Source organism: Solanum lycopersicum, chromosome 8 (genome assembly GCF_036512215.1).
Source record: "Solanum lycopersicum chromosome 8, SLM_r2.1".
Classification (NCBI taxonomy): Eukaryota; Viridiplantae; Streptophyta; class Magnoliopsida; order Solanales; family Solanaceae; genus Solanum; species Solanum lycopersicum.
The window spans coordinates 59223033-59245673 of NC_090807.1; the positions used below are offsets into that span (position 1 = coordinate 59223033).

The window sequence follows — 22641 nt, forward strand, 5'->3', positions numbered from 1 at the left end:
TAACTTAAAATAAGTTATTTTGAAGAATGTCAAACAATTAAATAAATCAAAAACCAACTTTTAAGTCAGTTTAATCAGCTTTTAAGCTGAGCCAAACAGGCTCTAAATAACTTTCTATGAAAAAAATTATAATTGACTAGTGAGTGACCATAAAAAATAATAACTCTATAAAAGAGGTTATAACAATGATTGTTTGATAATTTCTAGCTTTTTATCTATATATGTAACATTTATGTTACCGTCGTAAAATACAAATTGAGTTACCTAATGACACAATTCAATTATTTTTGTTTTATTTCGCTCCTTCATTATTCAACATCATAAATCTTTGCACAATTACTTTACTTCAAAAAAATGATTTATTTGCTCTATACGCACCACAACATGTAATACGCATAAAGGGGAAAATTAATATAATACGAAAAAATAAAGTTAAATGATGATATGAATTGTAACCAGTAGAAAAAGGTAAAAATAAAACAAATTAATTATTTCTCGAAACCAAACAAGTGGAATCTATCTTCTTCCATTTTTTTACTCGGTAGTTGTAGTTTGTAATTCTGCATTGAAGTCCTGATTAAATTTGGATCGTACTCAACTAGGTCTATTTGAGGGTAGAGCTTTCGACATGGTTTTTTTTTCATATCGAAGATTCAAATTCAAAACTCATGATTAAGGGTAGAGTCGTCCCATCACTACACTACAACCCATGTTAGTTAGTAGAATCTATCTAGAAGCCGAGTATTTATTCTATTAAATTCATTAGATTTTAATCAAATAATGTATTTATATTAAGAAGTTATTAAATATGTTTAAATATTAAATTTAAATCTCAATAATTAATGCTTAAAAAATCGTCTTTACAAAATTGAGAATCCTTAAAAATTAAAATTTTGGTTTCGCCCGTGACCTCGACCCATTTCTTACGTGGACGCCCACCTCTAATGTTGAAAATCAGCTAATTAAGGAGGTGCTACGTACTCTCAACAAAATTAATATGAGATCCAAAATTGAAAAATTATAGGAAAGGTTAATAAAATATATGGATAAAGGTTTCAAAAAATACTTATAAAACTAAATGAAACTGAATTAAAATTAAAATAATTTGGTTACAAAATGTGTTAGTCATTAATAGTTTGGTTCAAAAATATCTTTATCATCATTTTATGGGTCAAAAGTTTATTTTTTCTAATGAATATTTCATTATTATTTTTCTCTTTAATTAAATTATATTCCTAATAAAAATATTACTTTATTTTTAGGTAAGTAAGAATTTTATTACCAAAGAAAAGTTTACCACTCAAAAAAAAAAAAAAAATTATTTTGACTTAATCGAACACAACTGATAATATCTCCTAACCATCTATCCACTACTTTAGCTTGGATAGTAGTTCAACATCGTCAAGTACATGGGTAATTTCACTTTGAGATAGTCTCTGAAATATACATCTTGAATTATTCTCTTTAGAAGGATCGATATTTCTCTTCTTTTGCCTTGAAAATCAATTTGGTTCCTGATCTCTTGCCACATAACCTTAAATATAAGTCAACAACGAAAAGGATTAACACTGCAGTATTTAATTGTACAATATGTTATGTGAGTTACACTATTTATATTTTATTCACATTTAGCTTTATTTATCTTATCAATATTTAGGAAATTCTAACAGTGTTAGGAGAACCATATTTATGGAAAAGACATTTAACTATCATCTGTTTTTTTTTTTCAAATTATCTCTTGAATAATGTCAATTGCACATGTCTAATATTGATATCAATATATTAATGACTTAGATTTAATTAATTGAGGGCTATAACAATAACTTATGTAGAGTGGGAAAATAGGCAATTAGTTGAGGGCTATAACAATATTTAATGGTGACTATTTTCTAAAGAAATTGGTTACAATTAAAATTCAAAATTAGGCTATATATAAGCCAACAACAAAAAGGACTAACACTAGAGTATTTAACTGTATAATATGTTATGCGAGTTATACTATTTATATTACATTCATATTCATTTTTATTTTACCTTATCAATATTTAGGAATCAATTCTTATAGTGTTAGGATAACCACATTGATATGAAAGAGATTTAACTATCATCTTTATTTCCTCAAATTATTGCTTGAATGAGTATCAAATGTCATATGTCTAATATTGATATGGAAACCTTAGGTTTAATGAATTGTGGGCTATGACACTAATTATGTAGAGTGAGAAAATAGACAATTCACTGAGGGCTATAACAATAAACAATAGTAACTATTTTTCAAAGAAATTAATTGTAATTGCAATTCAAAATTAGGCCAAAAAAGGAACCAAAAAAAAAATAACAATTCAACTCTCCAAAAATCAGTTAATATATACGTGCTACATATGAAATAACTGATTTTATGTGTACATATATTAAAATGAACCCCTAAAGCTAAGTGAGAAGCTTTAGTTCAATGGATAAGGGGTTCAACAGTGACTTGTACGGTGAGGTCGAATTCCATGTATGGCAATTCCACTTCTTTTAGTTTTTATCCTTTTTAATGCATGGAATTGAGCTCAACTTTTGAGTTTGGATCATCTTCTCTTTTTCATTATTTTTTAGATAAATTACGGAAATATATACCTTTTTATTTTATTTATTTTCATTATCCTCTATTATTTTTTAAAGTCTTCAAAATCTCTTATTTCTTTAATGTATTCAAGCTGCATATTAATGTATCTGATCAAGTATTTAAGTATCTGAGCTACATATTATGTATTCAAGTTAATTTTTAATATATTTGAAGTACATGCATATTAACGTATCCAAACTACATATTATGTATTTGAGCTAATTTTAATATAACTGAGTTACATATTAATATATTTGAGATAATTTTTAATGTATTTAAGCTATATATTATCATAGCAGAAGATCTTCTAGAAGCTACTTCTACTTCATCTAAGTAAAAGTGAAAGAGATGATGATGAGATGGCCATATGTGTGTCTTTAGAAAATAGCAAATGAAACACGTGTTATCTATAAAAGAGAAACACGTGTTATGAATATATAATGAAGTGGGTTCAAATATAGTATAACTTGCATTATATATATATATATATATGCGCACTTATATGACAAGTAATTTGAAAAGGCATAATGCATACATAAATATAACTCTTAACTTGACGTCAATTGATAACTGTAATTCTTAATTTTGGATGTGTATAAGTAGACTTTTAAACTTGTATAAAATTGAACAAGAAGTTATACATGTCTTACATGACATGATACAGGTAGGAAACAAAATTTTCATGTAGGGTGTTATGTGAAGTTTTGACCAAACTAAGTCATTAAATAAAGTCATTTATCAAAATAATATATTTTTCTAAAATTTTACAAAACTAGTATAAATGTATTCCACAGTAACGTTTTAGGATATATTTTATTTTTTAAAAGTTGATGGTGTCAGATTGATATACGTTACTCACAGTAACATTTTACTTCTAAAACGTCACTTTGAGTAACGTTTTAGAAGTAAAACGTTACTTACAGTAACGTGCATCAACCTAATATTGTTAGTTTTTTAAAAATAAAATATACCCTAAAACGTTACCGTGAAATACGTTTATATTAGTTTTATAAAATTTTAGAAAAATGTATTACTTTGATAAATTATTTTATATAATGGCTTAGTTTGGTTAAAAATTAGTGTTATGTAGGACGAATGTCAATTTATTCAATTTTGTATAAATTTAAATGTTTACTTTTACAAATCTAAAGTTAAGGATCATAGTTACCAACTGACGCCAACTTAAAAGATCATGTTTATATATTATGCCATCTGAAAATATGTTAATTTGTATCAGCTGAAATTCGTCATGATCCCTGATTTTTGTTGTGCCTTCCTCTCCTGGTGGATTACTTTCTAATAATGACACAATGCTTATGTCAGAGACCAAATACAATGGGAGAAAGCAATTTGAAATATGAATGGAGAAAGCAAATTGAAAAGGCTAAAGTGGTAAATAACTATTCCTCAGAGTGATTCACTTCCTTTTTATGAATTTAGACAAAAAAAATTCTTTGTGAATTCTATTTTATTTTATTTTTTTTAACAAATGTATCGCTAAAGAAGCATCAACATTCATGTGAAAATAAAATCTTCTTGAAAAAATGGAAGCTAGATTACTGTCAACAATTGCAAAATCAAGAGAAACTTTTTAGTATCATCATTAATATTATTATTATTGTTAGTAGTGTAATTCTCAACTAAAAATCGTATGAAATTACAATCTTCATCTAATGACAGAGAATTTATTTATTTTTGGTTAATTCTCAAAATTACAATTGTTGATGATTAATTCTTTCTCATGTAGTGATTTTTTATGAAATCAATGTGTTATATCAATTGTTAAAATATTTAGGTGTAGTAATTTTGATTGACGAACGAATCTAACTATGCACCTACTATATCTTTTTTACGCACTAATACATTATTAACTTAATGCTAATACAATATGTAATGATCAAAATATATCTTTTGGTCTATTTTTTAAAATAATAAATGTGGCATATTTGAACACATTTCAAATGAAATTGTTGGGCTTAGGCGTCGTCCATTGCACGGATATCACTATCTAGTATAATAGATGTAGCCTATTAAAGTCATTCTATAAACTGCTATTGCAATACTATTCCCATTAATAATGATAAACTGTCAATTGTAAGTTCTTCTGCCAATGTTTCTTTTCTATTAAACTTGCATTAACTAATAAATAAGTAGGAAATAATCTCTTTTCTTTTTAATAGTATTTTAATAACTTCGTGTACATTTTAACTAATAATATAGGTCATATATATATATTAATTTTTACACAGATAATGATTAAAAAAAAATCCCATTATATAGAAAATAATTTTATCTCTACTAATAATATAGGTCATACATATTAATTTTCGTACAGATAATCGATAAAAAATTCCTAATATATAGAAAATATTTTTATTTCTTACTCTTTCCCAAATTGAAATAGTACAAGTATTTCTAATTATATAAAAATTAATTAGGAAAAGAATATATCTAAAAAGAATGAACATATATTTATTTATTTGAAAAACGGGTATTTTGGGAAACTCACATATAGCCACTTAAAAATAACCTAATTACTCTCCATAGCTATACTTTGATAATTTCAATTCGTAGCTACATGTTATGTGGAGGAGAGAGGTGAGAGAGACTGGGAGAGAGAGGAGAGAGGCAAGAGAGAGGGGGAAAAGAGTGGGAGAAAGGTGAATTCTATATGTATATTGGTTAGATAATTGTATATTATACATATATATTTGTATATATGGCAAGCGAGAGTGGGAGAGGGAAGAGAGAGGCGAGATATACTGGGAGAGGGAGGAGAAAGGGGAACGAGAGAGGGCAGAGAGTAGGAGAGAGGTGAATTGTGTATGTATATAATTGTATATTATACATATACATTTACTTAAAGGCGAGCGAGATTGGGAGAGAGAGGAGATAGGCGAGCGAGATTGGGAGAGCGAGGAGAGAGGCGAGCGAGAGAGGTGAATTGTATATGTTATATATTATACATATGTATTTGTATATTCTAGCGAATTGTACATATACAAACATGACTAATTATACAAACTCGAATCAACCCACATATAATGTATAATGTTAGTCGTGAATGATAGTTATAGCAAACTATAGCTATGATGAGTAATTAAATAGTTTGCTTTGTTGCATAATTTTCCATATTTTTTATCCATTAAATAATAATGAGGATTTCCATATCTTTTATCCATTAAATAATAATGAGGATATTGGTTTATCCTTTTCCATGGTAAATAGTTACTCTACTAAGGTTTAAAATTACATCTTCCAAGTAAGGCCTAAGCACTGCAACCAAAGCACCATGATCAAGTTTTAATCTTTAGGTGTCAATCGCTATCCATTGGACCATTTCGTTTCACAAGTTTGTTGTCTATTATAATACTTGTCCTTTAAATAATCACTCCCCAAGGAATGACAAGTTTTAAACTAGCTACACTTATTTTTTGTTACCAAAATCTATTTATATTATTCATTCAAAGATTATATATTAATCTGTTCATTTATCATTATTTAGGCTTTCACCTAAAAAGGTTATATGGATTTCGACAAGACCTCTATCGTATTAAAAAAATATTTATAAAATACACCCAAATGGAGGGGAATATCAGAGCTAATCATATATATATATATATATATATATATATATATATATATATATATATATATATATATATATATATATATATCACTCATCTTTTAAGTCCAAAATTCAAGACCTCTTTCTATCTTTGAAAAATACACACAATTTCTTAAACAAACACGATATCCAACACAAACTACAACGTATAATATTCACTGGATACAAATTACAACGTATAATATGTGTTTTATCAAGAAAAGTAAAAATATTTTGTTTTGTAAGTTTTCGACTTTTAAAAGTCGCCACTTAATTTTTAAAGAAAAATCAAGAAACCTATTATTTTCAAAAGACTTAAACAGAAAAATTGATTGAGAACATTTTAGGGGGCTCGGGATTCTTATTAACGTCTTAGGAAGGTTTTGAAAGCACCTAAGACTTCCGCTTACTTCCGGTTATCCGACAACTAATTTAATTTGGCTATAAAGATAACTTAAAATTATAAAAACGCTTAGAGTTCATTCGAAAATTTGAAGTATTAATTACTTGAGTAGTTTTATTATTTGCAAAGCTATTCATCTTTTAGAATTCATTTAAAATTTAATTTAAAGGATAAAATATTTACGACGTTTACGAGGATTTGAATTCTTTAACTTTAAAACTATCGACAAATAAAGCAGGCAAATAAACAAAAAATAAGAGAGGGAAAGAGAGAATTGAATCCAAATCCAAATTTTCTGTCCGCCTGGACAAGAATTTGAACTCATCTGTTTTAGGGTTTTGACCCAATTCACCTGTACTTGTCCTAAATTCTAAGAATACAATAAAATAAAAAATGGGCTTAGGCCCAACAACAACCAGATACAAATTTTAAGAAAAAATAAAGTTTTGGCTCTAATGACTCAATTTCTTTAACTCTTCGAGCTTCCTTGATTCTTTAATCGTCCGAATTGGTACATCGATTTTGGGACGATCTTGACTCTATTAAAGAAGAGTTAAGCCTTTACGGCTTTCTCGATATGCAAAAAACCGAGTCCTTAGCAAACTCAAGTCGGTTCCACATGCGACATAGAGAAATTGGGAATAAAGAGTTAGTGAATAGTCCAACCAACACAAATGCTAAAAAAAAAATTTAGCTTACTGGAAAAAGAAATTGACAAACTAACAACACCTGCAAAAAAGGAACGAGGAGGAAAGAGGGTTACGGGCAACAACTAGAGAGCGAATCGATCGACAAATTTTGCATACTTGCTGAAATTTAATTCCTAAGGGAGCTAGCTAGAGGTAAAACCTGGATGAGCTACATGGGAACATAAAAATGAAAATGTACAAATCACTTGTGAATACTAAAGGCAAAACACCAAAGAAAGTGTTGTTGGTGTTGTTCACTCGTTCCGTCTGTTGACTGTGAAGACAGCGTCCATTGTTGTTTAAGAGGTCTTCTCGTGAGGAAGGAAAGGAGAAGTGGGCCGGGTTATGGGTAAACGTGGGCTAGGTCGGGGGATTATTGGAGGAAATTGGGATAAAATTGGTGATAATTGTATATAGCCATAAAGTAAGTGTTTTGCTTTTGATACAATTATATGCTTTTTTTTTATGTAGTATTTGTATATTAAAAAGAATATCACTGTAAAATCAATTCAGTAATTTGATTGTATAATATATACAAAAATAGTCAATTTTAAAAAAAGTCATGTACAAATTAATTTTTTGTATATGTCTACAAACTTACCTTTTTTGTATATTAATATATGTACATGAATATAGTAGTTAAACATGGCAATATATACAACTGTCTAAATGACATTGTATATACTCCAATAATATATAAATTTAATATATACTAACTTCAATAATTTGTATATAACTATTAAAATATACAAATTACAATTTTTATATATGTATATAAACTTAATATATACTAACTTCAATAATTTGTATATAACTAATAAAATATACAAATTATAATCATATATGAAATTTTTTCATCTGTATAACTAAGTCCAATTACTTTTTGTATATATATACTAAAACAAAAATAATAATGAACCTTAATATATAATCTGTTACTACCACTATTAAGACTTAGTATATTATTCATTATACATAACTTAAAGTATGTATAAAGTAATCAAATCTATAGACACATATACAAATATATAACTAAAACATGTGTGTACTAAAGATGCAATATACTATATACAATTACGTGAATACAAAATTTACTTAAACAATAATTTTTTGTATATTGACATCTAAGTAACAAAAAAAATTGTATCTAAATTTGTGTTTTAAGCCACTACATCATGATTATGATGTTCTTTAGATTCGTCAACTTCACATGCATTTTTCTCTGAATCAGTGTTTACTACTTTCCTCTTTCTTCCTCCTTGTACAATTTTATGCCTCTAGCTTTAGCATTGTTAATAACTTCTTGAACTGCCGTAGGGTCATATTTTTTCTTTGATCTCAATTCTTCCATTGTTTGTTCATGTTGAACTTGTTTTGATTTTACCATAGACCCCTACATCAACCCCACAATCTTGAGTTAAACCCATTGAAAACGATGGTAAATTGTCAACAAAATTGACATGCAATGGAATACCTCTGGTAATCCTCATAGATGAAGATGATTCATTCATTCTGTGACTAATTTGAGATCTAATAAGAACAAACAATCTATTATTTCATCAAAAAAATATAAAAAAACATAAGAAACACAATACATATACAATTGTTGAATAAGAAAAAAAAAGGAAAACGACTAAAATTTAGGAGTACCTGTGAAAATTGAATTCAACTTCGGAAGGGAGTAATTGAATTTTGGACAATTTGAAATTCAAATCGGATAGAGGTATTAATTGTAGGAGAAAAATGTGTAATATGAATAGGAGAGATAATATTATTTTGTGTAAAATTATATACAAAATTAAAAAAAAAAAGTTTTTATACTATTGATTATATAATAGGTGGTGGACCCCATTAATTATAGCAAAAAAAATAAATTATAATTATAGAAAGTAAATAAATTAAACTATACCCCTATTATATAATTACTTAGGAATGTTTGTCATTCCATATAATTTTCCCTTCTTAAATTTGGTTGAAGGGAAGGAAAAAAAAGTTGGGCCTGGAAGTTTATTTGGAGTGGGCTGCTGATATTGGGTTGGGATGAGTATTAATAAGGTTGCTGGGCATTAATACAAAATAATGAAAATGGGCTATGTTTTTGGACTTTAAGGAAATAGTAGAATCAAATTATACTTCGGAAATTTGACTAAAATTTAAATAAGGCGAATTAATATCGATTTATTAACGAGCTTCTTAATTTTAATGAAATATATAACTAATAGAGTAGAATATAAATCAAGAATATGATAGTTAATTGACTAAGATAATTACCCAACTAATCAAGTAAAAAACAATGTATTCTTAATTATGATTTTAGAATATTTGTGGAATGTATTAACTGTTTACATAACTGTATGAAACCTATATATTGATAAAAAAAAAATTGTAAAAAGGACAAAAAAACTTCAAGACCACTTGCAAAAAAAATTTAAACTTTATAAAAATTAATTATTTTAAATCGTTTTGAAATTAGGAAACTTGTCAATTGATTGTTATCGGAGAGGGTCAAAATTGAGTGTCAACAACACACATAATAAAGTAATAACATACTAATTATAGATAGATTAACATTGAAGAAGGTAACAAGAAGAGGATGAGATACTAAAATAGAGAAAGGGGATGAGAGGTAACCGAAACCAAAGTTCGATATAATATTCATAATTTCTAATCGCTAGACCTTTTAACAATAGCTAATTGGACCTAGACCCCAAATAAAAGTCTCTAATAGCCCATAGGTCATTAAGGAGTCAGCATGGTTCACAACAATTTCAGAACCTCCAATGATATTGAATATTTTTCTTGAATTGTGACCAAATAAATTAAATCTAGCTTGATATATTTCAATTTACTTGAATGCGATTTAGGAGGCTAATAAATATAGAGGTTATGACTACAATGCATGCATGTTTCAATTATAAATCAACAGTAAGTTAATGTTATACAAAGAACATGAAAGAGTACTCAAACTTTTTTATTAGAAAATGTTACATTTATGTCGTCCGGTTGTACCATTGTGGGAAATCAAAATCAAAATTCATAAAGAATTAATCAAATATCATCTTTATGGCAGACATATAAACAAATTAGAGAGCTCTCAAAAACTCCAATTTTAAAGTGGAAGATGATCTTGTCTTGTTTGTCTTCTAAGGACAGATGTAGTCAATCTTATGATAAGAGCATGCACAATTTTGAGCACCAATATCCTCTCCAACACAAGGAGGATCAGTCTTTCCATTTTGATACCATACTTTTCTTTGTTGCACTAATTCACTCATGAAGTTGTCAAGCATTTCTCGTGTGATTCCTGGCATCACAATAACATGTGCCATATCCTTGACGCATGAGAGTTGCCAACGACGCACAAATTCATGGTCACGAGGCCTTTCAAGTACAACTATGATGCTTAGCTCATTCAGCATGACACTTATCCCTGCTTGTTGAAGACGATCTTTCAAATATTTGGCATTGTCGAGACATCTTTTAACATCCTTTTGAAGTCCAACTTGACCTTTTGCGCTCAAGCTATACCATAAGAAAATTGGAGTTAAACCGTTACGGCTACCAGAAATAGTGGCATCCACAGAAGCAATGTATTCCACATTTGTTGAGAGATTATTGATGTAGCTTTTTCTTGTTATTTGGACACCACAAGGCATTGGACATCCCAAAAACTTGTGTCCAGAAATTGTGACACTTCCAATTGGCTTCTTGAAACTAATCATCTGTTCAAATTGCACAAAGAATAATTAGAATGTTGCTCTCAAAATTACTAAAGATATTGTAATTAGAAGTAAGAAGTGAAACTCACATTGTTTATAAAAGGGGTCATAAGACCACATAGTGCTGCATCACAGTGAATGTAAAATCGATCTTGTGAATAGCCACATTCTTTGAGTATTTCAAGAATAACATCCAGGTCATCGATTGCTCCTTTGAATGTAGTTCCTATAATTGAAAAAACCATCAATGGAAAAGACTTAAGATGACTGATTTGATCACATAAAAGAAAAAATGAAAAATGATAAGAGGTTGGAGTATAGGTATATACCAATTGTGACATTTATAATAGCTGGTTTATCCTTATTTTGAAGTAACTTTGCTCTTAAATCTGAATAATCCATCTCTCCATTTACTGATGTGTTGATTGTTTCTGAATCCATTCTATACATTCTTGCAGCTTTGAATACTGAGTAATGAGAGTCTTTTGATGCATATAATATTCCTTCAGGAAGTAGCTCTCTCCTGCAAAAATAATATGACGAAAATGTAAGAGCACCGAAATAATAAAACTCATTAATATGATATGCTTGTGTCATAAGTATATATGAACTTACCCTAACAAAATACCATGGAGATTGCCTTCGGTGCCACCATTGGTAACATATCCCCAATATTGATCCTTTTCAATTTCCCAAAGTTTTGCAAACCAATTCAAAACAGCCACTTCAAAGTCTTTAGAATGGAAATCGACAGTATTTTGTAGGAAAGGATCACCACAATTGTTTAGGTGAAACTGCAAAAGTGGTGCTAGCGTTGCATAGTGATCATAACATATGTTGACTGGATAACCTAAATGATAATTGACTCGTTGTGTAAGTGTGTCCAAATAATTAACCAAGATAGTGTCCAAAGAAGGACCATCATTCTTCAATGCAGGCTCCATGACCTCAAGTTCCAAGTTCTTCCTTGGTCCTGCACCTGGTTGTGCCATTTTCTGTTTCTTGTTGTCCACGTTCGGAAACAATCGTCGTCGCGCTAAACTTCTAGGTGTCATCGCTGCTAAACTTCTGGGTGTCATGGGTGATGGCTCAAAATCCTGTCAAATATCATAATCCAATTTAAGATATAGTTAAAGTAAATAAAAACATATTTCATCTAACGAGGAGGTCACACAATTCAACAACTTTAATTCTCACGTCTAAACATTATTTCTTTTAGGTGTTGGAAAACTTTGGTTCAAAATAATAGCACTATCAATTGTTTGTACATGTAAATAACGTTGAAGAGTACATACCATTTCAAGTGAGAGACTACCCATTCTCTTAACGCAAAAATTTATAAGTTTTCTTTTCTTTTTTTTGTTTGCAAAGAATGGAAAACCAATTTCTGTGTGAATTTCGTTCATGTCTTGAGTACTTATATATATATATAGCTCTATAAAAGACCAAATGTTTGTGCACTAACCACCCTTTTCCTCTCTTTTTCCTGTTAGTTTCTTCAATATATCCCACTTGACCATTAAGTTATATTGCAAAATGAATGTGGTCTTGACCCCGTGTTAGAAAGTGACTGCTCAACTTTGTTCCAAACATTTTCTCTATTTTGAATGGGTAGGTGAGATTAATTAATTACATTCCTAATCAAAATAATCATGCTAATATTGGTGCCAAAACTCAAGTGAGCAAAAAAAATTAATTCTCTTGACTCAATTAGAATTAGTTACGTCTCTGGTATGAACCATTGTGTAAATACAATCAATAAAATGTCATTTTTGTATCAACTGCCTTCCGAGAAAAAAATAATGAGAACACGCAACCTCGAAGAATTAATTATTATATTAAACCTTACACTTGTAAGGTGTCAATATTTGTATTAATTAAAATTTAATCTCTATATATAATATATAATTTTCCAATAAAGGAGTATCGCTTAACGCTCGAGCTCCTGGTGTAGGAAGGTTCAACAGATGAGTTAGCTGTAATTAATTTTATTATTTCTCAACTTTCATCCATATATATAAAACAGAGAGGTACAATCAATATTTCTATTAATCAAGGGAAGTGGTAGGGATATTTCATCGTTATTTTGTTTTTCTTGGATGATATTTGAGTAAGTTTACGTATAAAATATTTACGGGGAAAGGTTGATGAAATTAAAGTTTCGAAACAGATATGATTTTAGACTTTTATATGTAACAGTACATGGACTTAATTGTGGTGTCACAAATGTGATATATTTTGTGCGTAAAATTATTTTTAGTTACTTCAAGAAAAATCTTATTAATGAAAATACTTATATATATTATGATAAAAATAACTTTAAGCTGCATTAAATATACAAATTAACAAAGACAGTTATAATTTTATCATCATCAGTTAATTGTCATTTGATTTATTGTCGTTATAGATTTTAAGGATATTTTTTTATAAAAAATGCTCATTACCTCTATAAATATATATTTAACAATAATTATACTATTCTCATTAATTAACTACCGCTAAAGTCTCTAGTCACAATCACGTCATTTTTTGTTCTACAATAATTTTTCCAATTATGTTTTGTCATATCAATATTGAAGTTCAAAAATAATTACACTAATTTATAAAGTAAAGTAAAAATATTTAAATGAATTTCACAACATAATATCAAACTTGCAATTTTACACGAGATAAATTTGAATTAGTCAAATTTCAGTTCAGGTATAAACGCAACACGAAAATCAAAAAGGAAAAAATCAAACTCATGATGATATTCCCTTGAATAACCAATATTTTTGTGTGCAAGGTTGTTAAAGTTGAAAGTTAGTGCAAACATTTTTTGACCAAATAGTTGCAAGGCCGCGGCATTTTGCTTTCTCTCTCTAGATTCCTCTTTTTTTTTTTTCTCTAACTTCCAAACAAGTAGACTCTGCTTCACTTGCCAATGCAATAGTTCCAAATGTCAATAATACAAAAAATAACTAGTCCAACCTTTTGAATTGGTCTTTTTAAATCTGTTCACACTAATTAATCATTCAAAAATATCAGTCGATAAATCCAATATATGTGTAACTAATTTTATTTTTATTTTTTCTGTCACAACTAATTGTCCTTAATGCACAATGTAGACTATAGTATATACTAAGCTTAGTATTATGCAACTGTCACAATTTAACTCCTCATATTTCTATCTCGTGAAGTTTGAAAAATATAATTTAAATTTATATTTTTTACTATCGTAATTTTATTTGTGATATAATCTTCTTATTTGTTGACCTATTCAAATTTTGGAATTAAAATTGGTTATTGATGTTGATATCTCTATTTTTAGAGTGGAGTTCGTAGTTGATAAATTAAATTTAAAAAAGCATTCAATTTGCTTCTGATTTTGATTATAAAGCTAATTATTTTTTTGCCTTTTACTTGAGGACATAATGTTTCTTGTTGCATATGCCTCTAAAATTCTCAGACATTATAAATCTATTATTTCTTATTAATTGACTAATTAGCTATAGAATAAAATTTAATGCTTGTATACGTTAATTGGGTTTAAGTGAGTGATTAAAATTTTAAAATTAACTTCAACCAGTAAAAAATTGTAAAATGAAGACCAGGTGTGTGTGCATAAAAGAAAATTCTTGAGTGATCAGTCTTTCTTCTTAATTCTTACATTAATATTATATTTTGTCTTTTGGTAAATTGTCATTAAAAATCTTTAAAACTCCATATTAACTAATTTTTTCTAATCAACGAAGTTGAACATTTTTAAGTACCGAATAATGTTACTTTGTGGTCTTCATATCTAATTCATTGACATCATATTGTTTCCGTGTGGTATCACTAACCTAATTTTTTCAACAATTAATTGACTATTAAAAATTTTTTCTTTTTTTTTTATAATTTTACTTGGTTACTTTTTATAAATATTTTGGATTAAAATCGATGAGAAAAATAGTAACATTTTCATACGGAAAAATTTGCGAAAACTTTTCACTATTATATTCATGAGAATCTGTTGCCTACGATGTATTTTTTTCATTAAGCTTACTGTTAAAAATATTTTTGTTTCTAGACGTTATTACGTATATATCCACCCAAGGCAAAATCAAACTTTTAAGCGTTAACCATATCCCATGTGATAATTAATTAATTTTGTTAAAAAATAAAATTTCAAAGATTCAATCCACTAGAGCTCTACTTTAGTTAAATTTAAAATCCAAGTTCTTTTAACGAAGACATCATTCAGTATTATCGCACGAGTCACTTTGTCTATATAATTTAATTATTTTCTCCCCTTGCAATTTGCAAATTTTCAATTTTCAATTTTCAACTACCTCCACTTTGAAGTTCTCTTTTCAACCATGTAATTAAAATAAGGAAAAAGATTATTTTTCTCTTTTTCTATTAAAAAAGATTTAAATATACCATTTTTAATAATATCCCAATTAAAAAAAAAAACCTAACATTACCTAAATATCCAAAAGTACCCCTCTCAGCTATTTTATTTTTATTAAAACCTCATTAAATATGTATAATGATGTATCGAAAATTAGGTGGAAAGGTTCGTCCGCCTACGTACCCTCTGTATTTTTAAGCTAACACTCTTCTAATTAGTCAAACATTCGACTTTTAGAGAAATAAAACTTAACAAGTGTGACTTTGCAACTTCACAAAAAAATCAAGGCAAAATTATAATTTTAAAAAAATGCTAAGATTTTTCTTTGAATTGCGTTCATATATACTTTGAGATATCAATAAAATATGCTATCTAAAATGAATTAGTACGATTTTTTGTTATAATTGGTAGCTACGAAATTTATCATTAATTTCCTTTTAATTCGTCTCTAAATTGCTCCCAACTAATGGAATGATTTTTTGTAATACGTAGTTGAATGATATTACCATAAAATTTTGTCAGTCGCTAATTTCTTGTTTTCTAGTAATTCTAGATAGATTCAAAGGCCTTTCTAGAAGATATTTGTTTTCATAAAATCCCTACTTTATTGTTCTAGCTCTTGACCTTATAAGTTTGCGAGTCATCAGTCACTCAAAAAATTTTATCGATCAGAATAGACTCCTATATATGTGAGTGATGATTAAGTATTTATCCTTTATGCAGAATGATCAATGAAATACTTATCCGTCTATATGATGTTGAATAATATTCACCGACTATGAGGTAATTTTCAATATTGAATTAAGTTGAAACTTCATTTGTTCATCCGAATGAACATAAATTTGGGATATGAAGTAGGCCACTAGCATTACGTGAAATGCACTATACAATGATGGTGTTATGCATTAATGGCCACTTATGTAATTCATTCCCTTAGATATTGTTAAGTGCATTTTGGCAATGATGGCCTTAAAATTCTCCATAAAATCTAAGCGAGTCTATTGACCCTTTTTTTTTCCCCCTTTGTAGTAAATATTATTTTAGCCTAGACCAAATTAAAGTGGATAAAGTAAAGGAGGCGTTAATTAGCCATGGATTTAAAATTTTCATTTTTTTGACATTGAATATTGGGAATCACGTTTGATTATAAAATTACGAAATTTAACTTCAAGTTAACTTTTAAAATTTTTTAAAATTTGAAAAATTATAAGAAGTGTTTTCACTTCAAATTATCCACAAAAACTCAAAAATAACTTTAATTTACATTCATGTCCAAATAAAATTTCTATTTTTCAAATATTATATTTCACTTTAAAAATTAAAAATTATTTTTTAAAAATTTTACAGTAAAACATAATCAAATATTCGCAATTGATTGATCACTTATATGCACATTATCATTACATACGACCTTGGAGTTTACAATTGGTTAATCCTCTAATATTGGCGCCTTTCTAAAGTGTTTTATACATAGAGATTTGAAAGTTACAAAAAGGTCTACATAGTCTTAATTCTTTTTTTAAAATATTCTTCTCAAGACACATTGTATGTATTGCTAGTCGTTATAAAACGTAATCCTTTTCTTAAGTGTATGATTTAAAGAATCATTGTTATAAATACATATAGTATAAATTAAGGTGGGAAAGTACAACGTAGAATGGTAAGAATTGGATGCAACTACATATACACTTTTGTTTGTGGCCGTCTCATTTTATTATCAATTTTAAATTTTATAATCTTTACGTATTTATTTTTTCATATCTTAAACATCTTGATAAAATTCTCCATCCGTTACAATATATACGTACGTGCTTGCTTTGTGAACATACTTGTAGTCTAGTAATATTGTTAAACAAAAATTCAAGGACATGAGTCAGGTCCATTTACTAATTACGTAATTTTGAGATTGTGTGAGTAGCTAAAATTAATTGGCCTGTTTGCCTTTATCTTTTCGTTTTTTTAATTCTTAAGAAAAGTTTACACTTGCATTCATTAATTTGGTCAACTCTTTTTTCCAATTTAAAGGTTTTCACAATTAACATGGGAAGTAAGACTTACGTTGAGAATGTACACGAAATCTAAAAGCATAAAACTGCAACTGGAGCTTTATTACTCTTAGATTCCTTTCGTTTTAAAATAAGTGATATTTTTAACTTAAATATTCTTCTTAATAAGTCGCTTACTTTTCATAAAATAAGAAGTACTTTATTATTTTATTCTTAATTGAATGTCTTAGAGAAAGAAGCGATTTTTATTAATGTAAGCTTCTATGTATTAAAATAAGGGTGATTTTGAAAAAAAAAACTTATTTGAAACAAAATAAAAAGATAAAAACAGTACTTTGAAAATGAACAAGTGCTTATTAGTTATTATTACTTGGTGTTTGACAAAATATAAAATTTTATAAAATTATTTTTTTCTCAAATTACACTAAATATATTACTTCGTACTTAGTATTTTGTTTTATATGAAGACACTATAGTACAATACATAATCAATTTTAATATTTTTCAACCACAAAGATATTACAACTTCTTTTAATAAAAGAAAATATGAAGAAATTGATAAATTACACAATTTCTTTAAGAATAAAACAACACCACTAACAGGTCTCTTCCTCAATTTCCCCCTTGTTATGAGCATACTTTTGAAGATTTTCACCATGCAACTTCCCATATCTAAACTCATCAAATATTTCAACTCCCATATTTATGTAAAAATCATATGACTTCTTATTCCAAACTGCTACTATTCCATCGACTGATACGAACCCATTGTCCGCAGCAATGGACGAAACTGTTCCAAACAACAATTTCCCCATTCCCAACTTTCTATAACTCTCTCTGAAGTAAAGACTTTCAAAATAAAATCCTGGCTTGTCATTGAAACATGAATAATTCGCGTAAAAGAAAGCATATCCTGCAATGTAAGCATCACTCTTATCATCATATTTGGATCGGAATTCCTCAACTTCTCCCTCTACGACTGGGAATTTAAGGTCAAACGTTGTAAGGACAGGCTTGAACCCTTCGTCAGTAGTATTTTTAGGTTCGTCAAAAGGGGTTGGAGAGACTTCAAGTAGAAGTACTGATGGACCGTAGAAAAGTGGAAGAGGGTTTTCCTTAAAGAGCAAATTGGCTAAGGAAGACTCAGTAGCTTTGTATAAATGAGTATAGTTATGGTATACATGGATTTGGTAAAACAATTTGTATATATGAGAAAGATCAGATTTTGTAGCAAGACGGACTCGTGTGTATATCTTTCCAGTGATGGTAACGTCCGATGATGCATCGCTGGTTATTGATTGTTGAAGAGCAGGAGCCATGAGAAAGTGTTTAGTTAAATTTGAGAGGATTGAAATTTAAGATAAAAGAAATGTTGAAAGGTTTAGTAATGGGATAATATTGTGTGTGTTTGGGATAATAATAGTAATTATTTATAGTGGAGATTTTTTTAAAAAAATAAATAATTATTTGGTTAGTGAGGTTCATGGAAATAGGTTCCAATGAAAAAAAAAAAGTTGGTGGAGACAAGTGTGCGTTCTATATCTATTGACTGGGTCGGCTGAAGGGTCAAATCATTGATGCCTTTAGTCTCAAATTTTGTTTTTTTTTTCTTATAGAAAAAAATAGTAGCTAGGATAATATTTTTTGAGTTACCCATCAAAATTTGGCCACCATTAATTTTTTAATGTAATTATGATTAACTACTTTTTAATAATAATTGTAATAATAATAAAATGGATGGAACAATAATCATGTGTAAATATTGTACTGCTGGAGTTTAAACTTTGACAAGTGGAACTTAAAAAATAATTTACTCAAATAAACTTTCACCATTTAAGCTTAAAAATTGAATAAAATTTTAATGATTCGAGGAATTCAAATTTTAATCAATAATAATTCATGAAATTTCAAATGATAAATATTTCCCAATTTTTTTGAAGCTTCAATAAATTGTACTTACCCTTTTTAGCCACCTAATATTTGTCATCATTATTTCTTTAAAGACAAAAATTTGTTCCTTCTATACCATGAAACAAAAGAAAAAATTAGAGAAAAAAAGAGGGTTTTTTAACCAAACTAAGCCATCATATAAACTCATTCATCAAAATAATATGTTTTTCTAAAATTTTACAAAGTAGTATAAATGTATTCCACAGTAACGTTTTAGGATATATTTTATTTTTAAAAAGTTAATGGCGTCAGATTGATATACGTTACTTTACTCACAGTGACGTTTTACTTTTAAAACGTTACTCACAGTAATGTTTTAGGAGTAAAACGTTACAGAAAATAACGTTTTAAAAGTAAAATGTTACTTACAATAACGTATATCAACTTAATGTTGTTAGTTTTAAAAAAATAAAATATACCCTAAAACGTTACCGTTAAATACGTTTATACTAGTTTTGTAAAATTTTAGAAAAATATATTATTTTGATAAATTATTTTATATAATAACTTAGTTTGGTTAAAAATTAAAAAAACGAGTGGGAGTACACGGTGCAATAGATGGGTTAGCTTGGACCATGCAAAAAAAAAAAATCATTAAAATGTTAGCAATATTGTACGAATAAACTGACTATTCTTTTAACATAATAAAAATAAATAAAGATTTTGACTTTGTATGAAGGTAGACTTTCACCATCCTTACACTACCATGTTTCAATGAATTAATTTAACTTCACACAACTTAAAGAAAATAATAAACTTTTTTGATCTTCTAATTCTAAATTAATATAATGTTAAATGTATCGCAATGTTCTTTAATTTTATAGCCTTAAATATTCTACATGAAAAATTAAAATTAAAATATTATCAAAAATAAAAAAAAATTATTCTTTTTTTTTAGAGGAAGCAATAAATAACAATATCGTTGTCGACGATTTCAGCAATATGGATGAATATTCTATGGATCACACAAATGATGTGTATAAGTCAAGTGAAGTCGTCAACATTGACAATGAGTAATGTTTACCAAGATGCATGAAATTTCAACAAGGATAATATATAAGAATCCATATATATTCACATTGAAAATGAACATGCTTTAGAGAAAATTATTTTTCATCTTAAATGAACATATTTATGAATTTTCCAGGCACATATGTTTGCGAAAATAGCTAGTCAATCACGCAAATGTGTTGAACATTTAAGACAACGACAATTTAGTGGGTGTGTTAATTGAACATATAACAAGTTAAAAAATTATATCATAATTTACAAATTAATTTTTTATTATTTATTTCGATAATAAAGAACAAACTTTTTACAACTATTTCATCATATTCGTTTTTTTTTATCGATAATTTTCAATATTTTTAAAAACACATGTAAGAGTTACAAGTAGGGGTGTACATGATGTGGTTGGTTCAAGTTTTCCAAATATCGAACCAAACCATTTGTGTTGGATTGTTGAATTTATAAACCAAATCAAACCAACAAAAATTGATTTTTTCAACTTTGGGATTTTTTAAGGTTTTTTTGGATTTTTGGGTTTAAAGTATTCGTACAGACATATAATTTACTTGTATTTCAAATTTTTCGTTAGACCAACCAAAATTCAACTATCTAAGTTATTTTTCAAGAAAATAACAAAAAATAAGATATGATTAATGACACTAAAATATCCAACAAAATAATAATAATAATATCGCGTAAAACAAATATTGCAAATTAATAAGTCATAATGAAATTGATCATAACTTAAAGTACTAAATCATGCTAAAATAAGTTTAGTAAGTATTAGTTACATGACTAAATATTAAAAGAAAGTAAAATTAGATCATGTATTTTAATTGTCTAAATATATGTAAAACTAAAAAATAAATATTCAATAATCATTGTTAGTGTTGAATTGATTTTTTTTTTGTATTAGTATTAATTTATTTTTTATTTAAACTTTATTATAATTACCAACATGTATGGACTATAATCCTTATTAGATCATTAAGAATGCTAACTTCCAAATATGAAATAATATATTAAAAGATAAAAACCATGAAAAAGTATAAAAGATATTTAAAAATTGTATCAAAGTAAGTATTTTTATGTATAAAATAAAATTCTAAAATTATATAGATAATGTCGGGTTGATTTGTTCTCGGGTTGAGTTTTTTTAGTTGACACCAAATCAATTCAAATATAGTCGAATTTTTTTCCAACACTAAACCAAGTCAAACCAAACTACTGATCGAATTTTTTTCAATTTACGATTTGATTCGATTTTGTACACACTTAATAAAAGTTAGATCATCATATTTGTATAACACATACATTTTTGTAGTTTTTGTACTAGTTAAAAGATAAAGAATTAGTTGAACGCGAAAGATGATACTGATAGTAATACATCCGTAAATAAAAGAAAAAATATATCTATATTATCTTATAACTTGCTTCTATAACTCGTTGATAGCTTACTACCATTCAAGATGAACTTTTGACTTGTAGTTGATTTATCCCCCTAAGCCCGAAATGAAAACTTTAGAATAATAATATATCATTAGACTATCCTATAGTTTTATTTATCTCTGGAGAACTTATTTAGCATAAATCCTATTAGAGATATCAAAATAAATATTGGATACTAGGATGATATAGTTTTAATAAGACAGAATATATGGAGTCCCCTTAAACTTGTACCTTTTATATATACATATATATTAATAAATCATGGCCTAGCTGTGTTGTATTTCATAAAAAAAGGTGGAACATGAGGGGAATCGAAGTTTATCTTCAAAATTAAATTTGTACTTGTTTTCTAAATATTGCAAAGGAATAAACATATATCTCTCCTAATAAGTAAAGTCCAAAAATTAGTAAATCCTACCCCAGAAACAAATGAAATACAACTATCTCCTTTTCACTTTCGAGCTTCCCGATTTGTCTTTTTTAATACTGGACGCAAGTGATAATTTATTTAAATTTAAAGGAGGACGAGAGCTAAAAGAAAAGTTGACATAAACTAACGGGGTATTCGTTGTTATTTATTTTAGGTGAATGGGTATTTATTGAATTAGCTTGGATTAAGCTATGAAATTATAATTAATTCATATTTTATGGTAGTTTCCCCCAAATTCTAAGCGTCTCTATTGACCATTTCCCCCCCTTTTAATTATTTTCACGTTAGCAGACAAGGAAGGCATGCATGCAAATAGAATGTAGTATTATTTTACCCTAGACCAAATTAAAGTGGTTAAAGAGAGTAGGCGTTAAGCCATCTAATTTATTTGAAA

General features: G+C 27.7%; 2 protein-coding genes across 2 annotated transcripts; both read right to left on the reverse strand.

Moving 5' to 3' along the window:
* Nucleotides 1-10197: 10197 nt before the first annotated feature.
* On the reverse strand, nucleotides 10198-12428 carry AADC1A (aromatic amino acid decarboxylase 1A). Its single transcript, NM_001246916.2, has 5 exons — nucleotides 12325-12428; nucleotides 11645-12126; nucleotides 11359-11552; nucleotides 11119-11255; nucleotides 10198-11032 (listed from the first exon to the last, which is right to left on the reverse strand). The coding sequence occupies exons 1-5, from the start codon at nucleotides 12346-12348 to the stop codon at nucleotides 10454-10456; spliced, it is 1416 nt and encodes a 471-aa protein (NP_001233845.1). The 5' UTR covers nucleotides 12349-12428; the 3' UTR covers nucleotides 10198-10453.
* Nucleotides 12429-17786: 5358 nt separating this feature from the next.
* Nucleotides 17787-18823, reverse strand: LOC101266245 (tyramine N-feruloyltransferase 4/11). Its single transcript, XM_004245235.5, has one exon. It carries the CDS (start codon nucleotides 18727-18729, stop codon nucleotides 18007-18009), a length of 723 nt encoding a protein of 240 aa, XP_004245283.1. The 5' UTR covers nucleotides 18730-18823; the 3' UTR covers nucleotides 17787-18006.
* Nucleotides 18824-22641: the final 3818 nt, after the last annotated feature.

Bases quoted from the DNA above. Each gene is read 5' to 3' on its own strand.
- AADC1A (NM_001246916.2), bottom strand. From the start codon at position 12,348: ATGGGTAGTCTCTCACTTGAAATG. The intron at 11,256-11,358 runs GTATATACCTAT...TTTCAATTATAG, and splicing joins TATTATAAATGTCACAATTG to GAACTACATTCAAAGGAGCA. The intron at 11,033-11,118 runs GTGAGTTTCACT...CAATTTGAACAG, and splicing joins TGACCCCTTTTATAAACAAT to ATGATTAGTTTCAAGAAGCC.
- LOC101266245 (XM_004245235.5), bottom strand. From the start codon at position 18,729: ATGGCTCCTGCTCTTCAACAATCAATAACCAGCGATGCATCATCGGAC.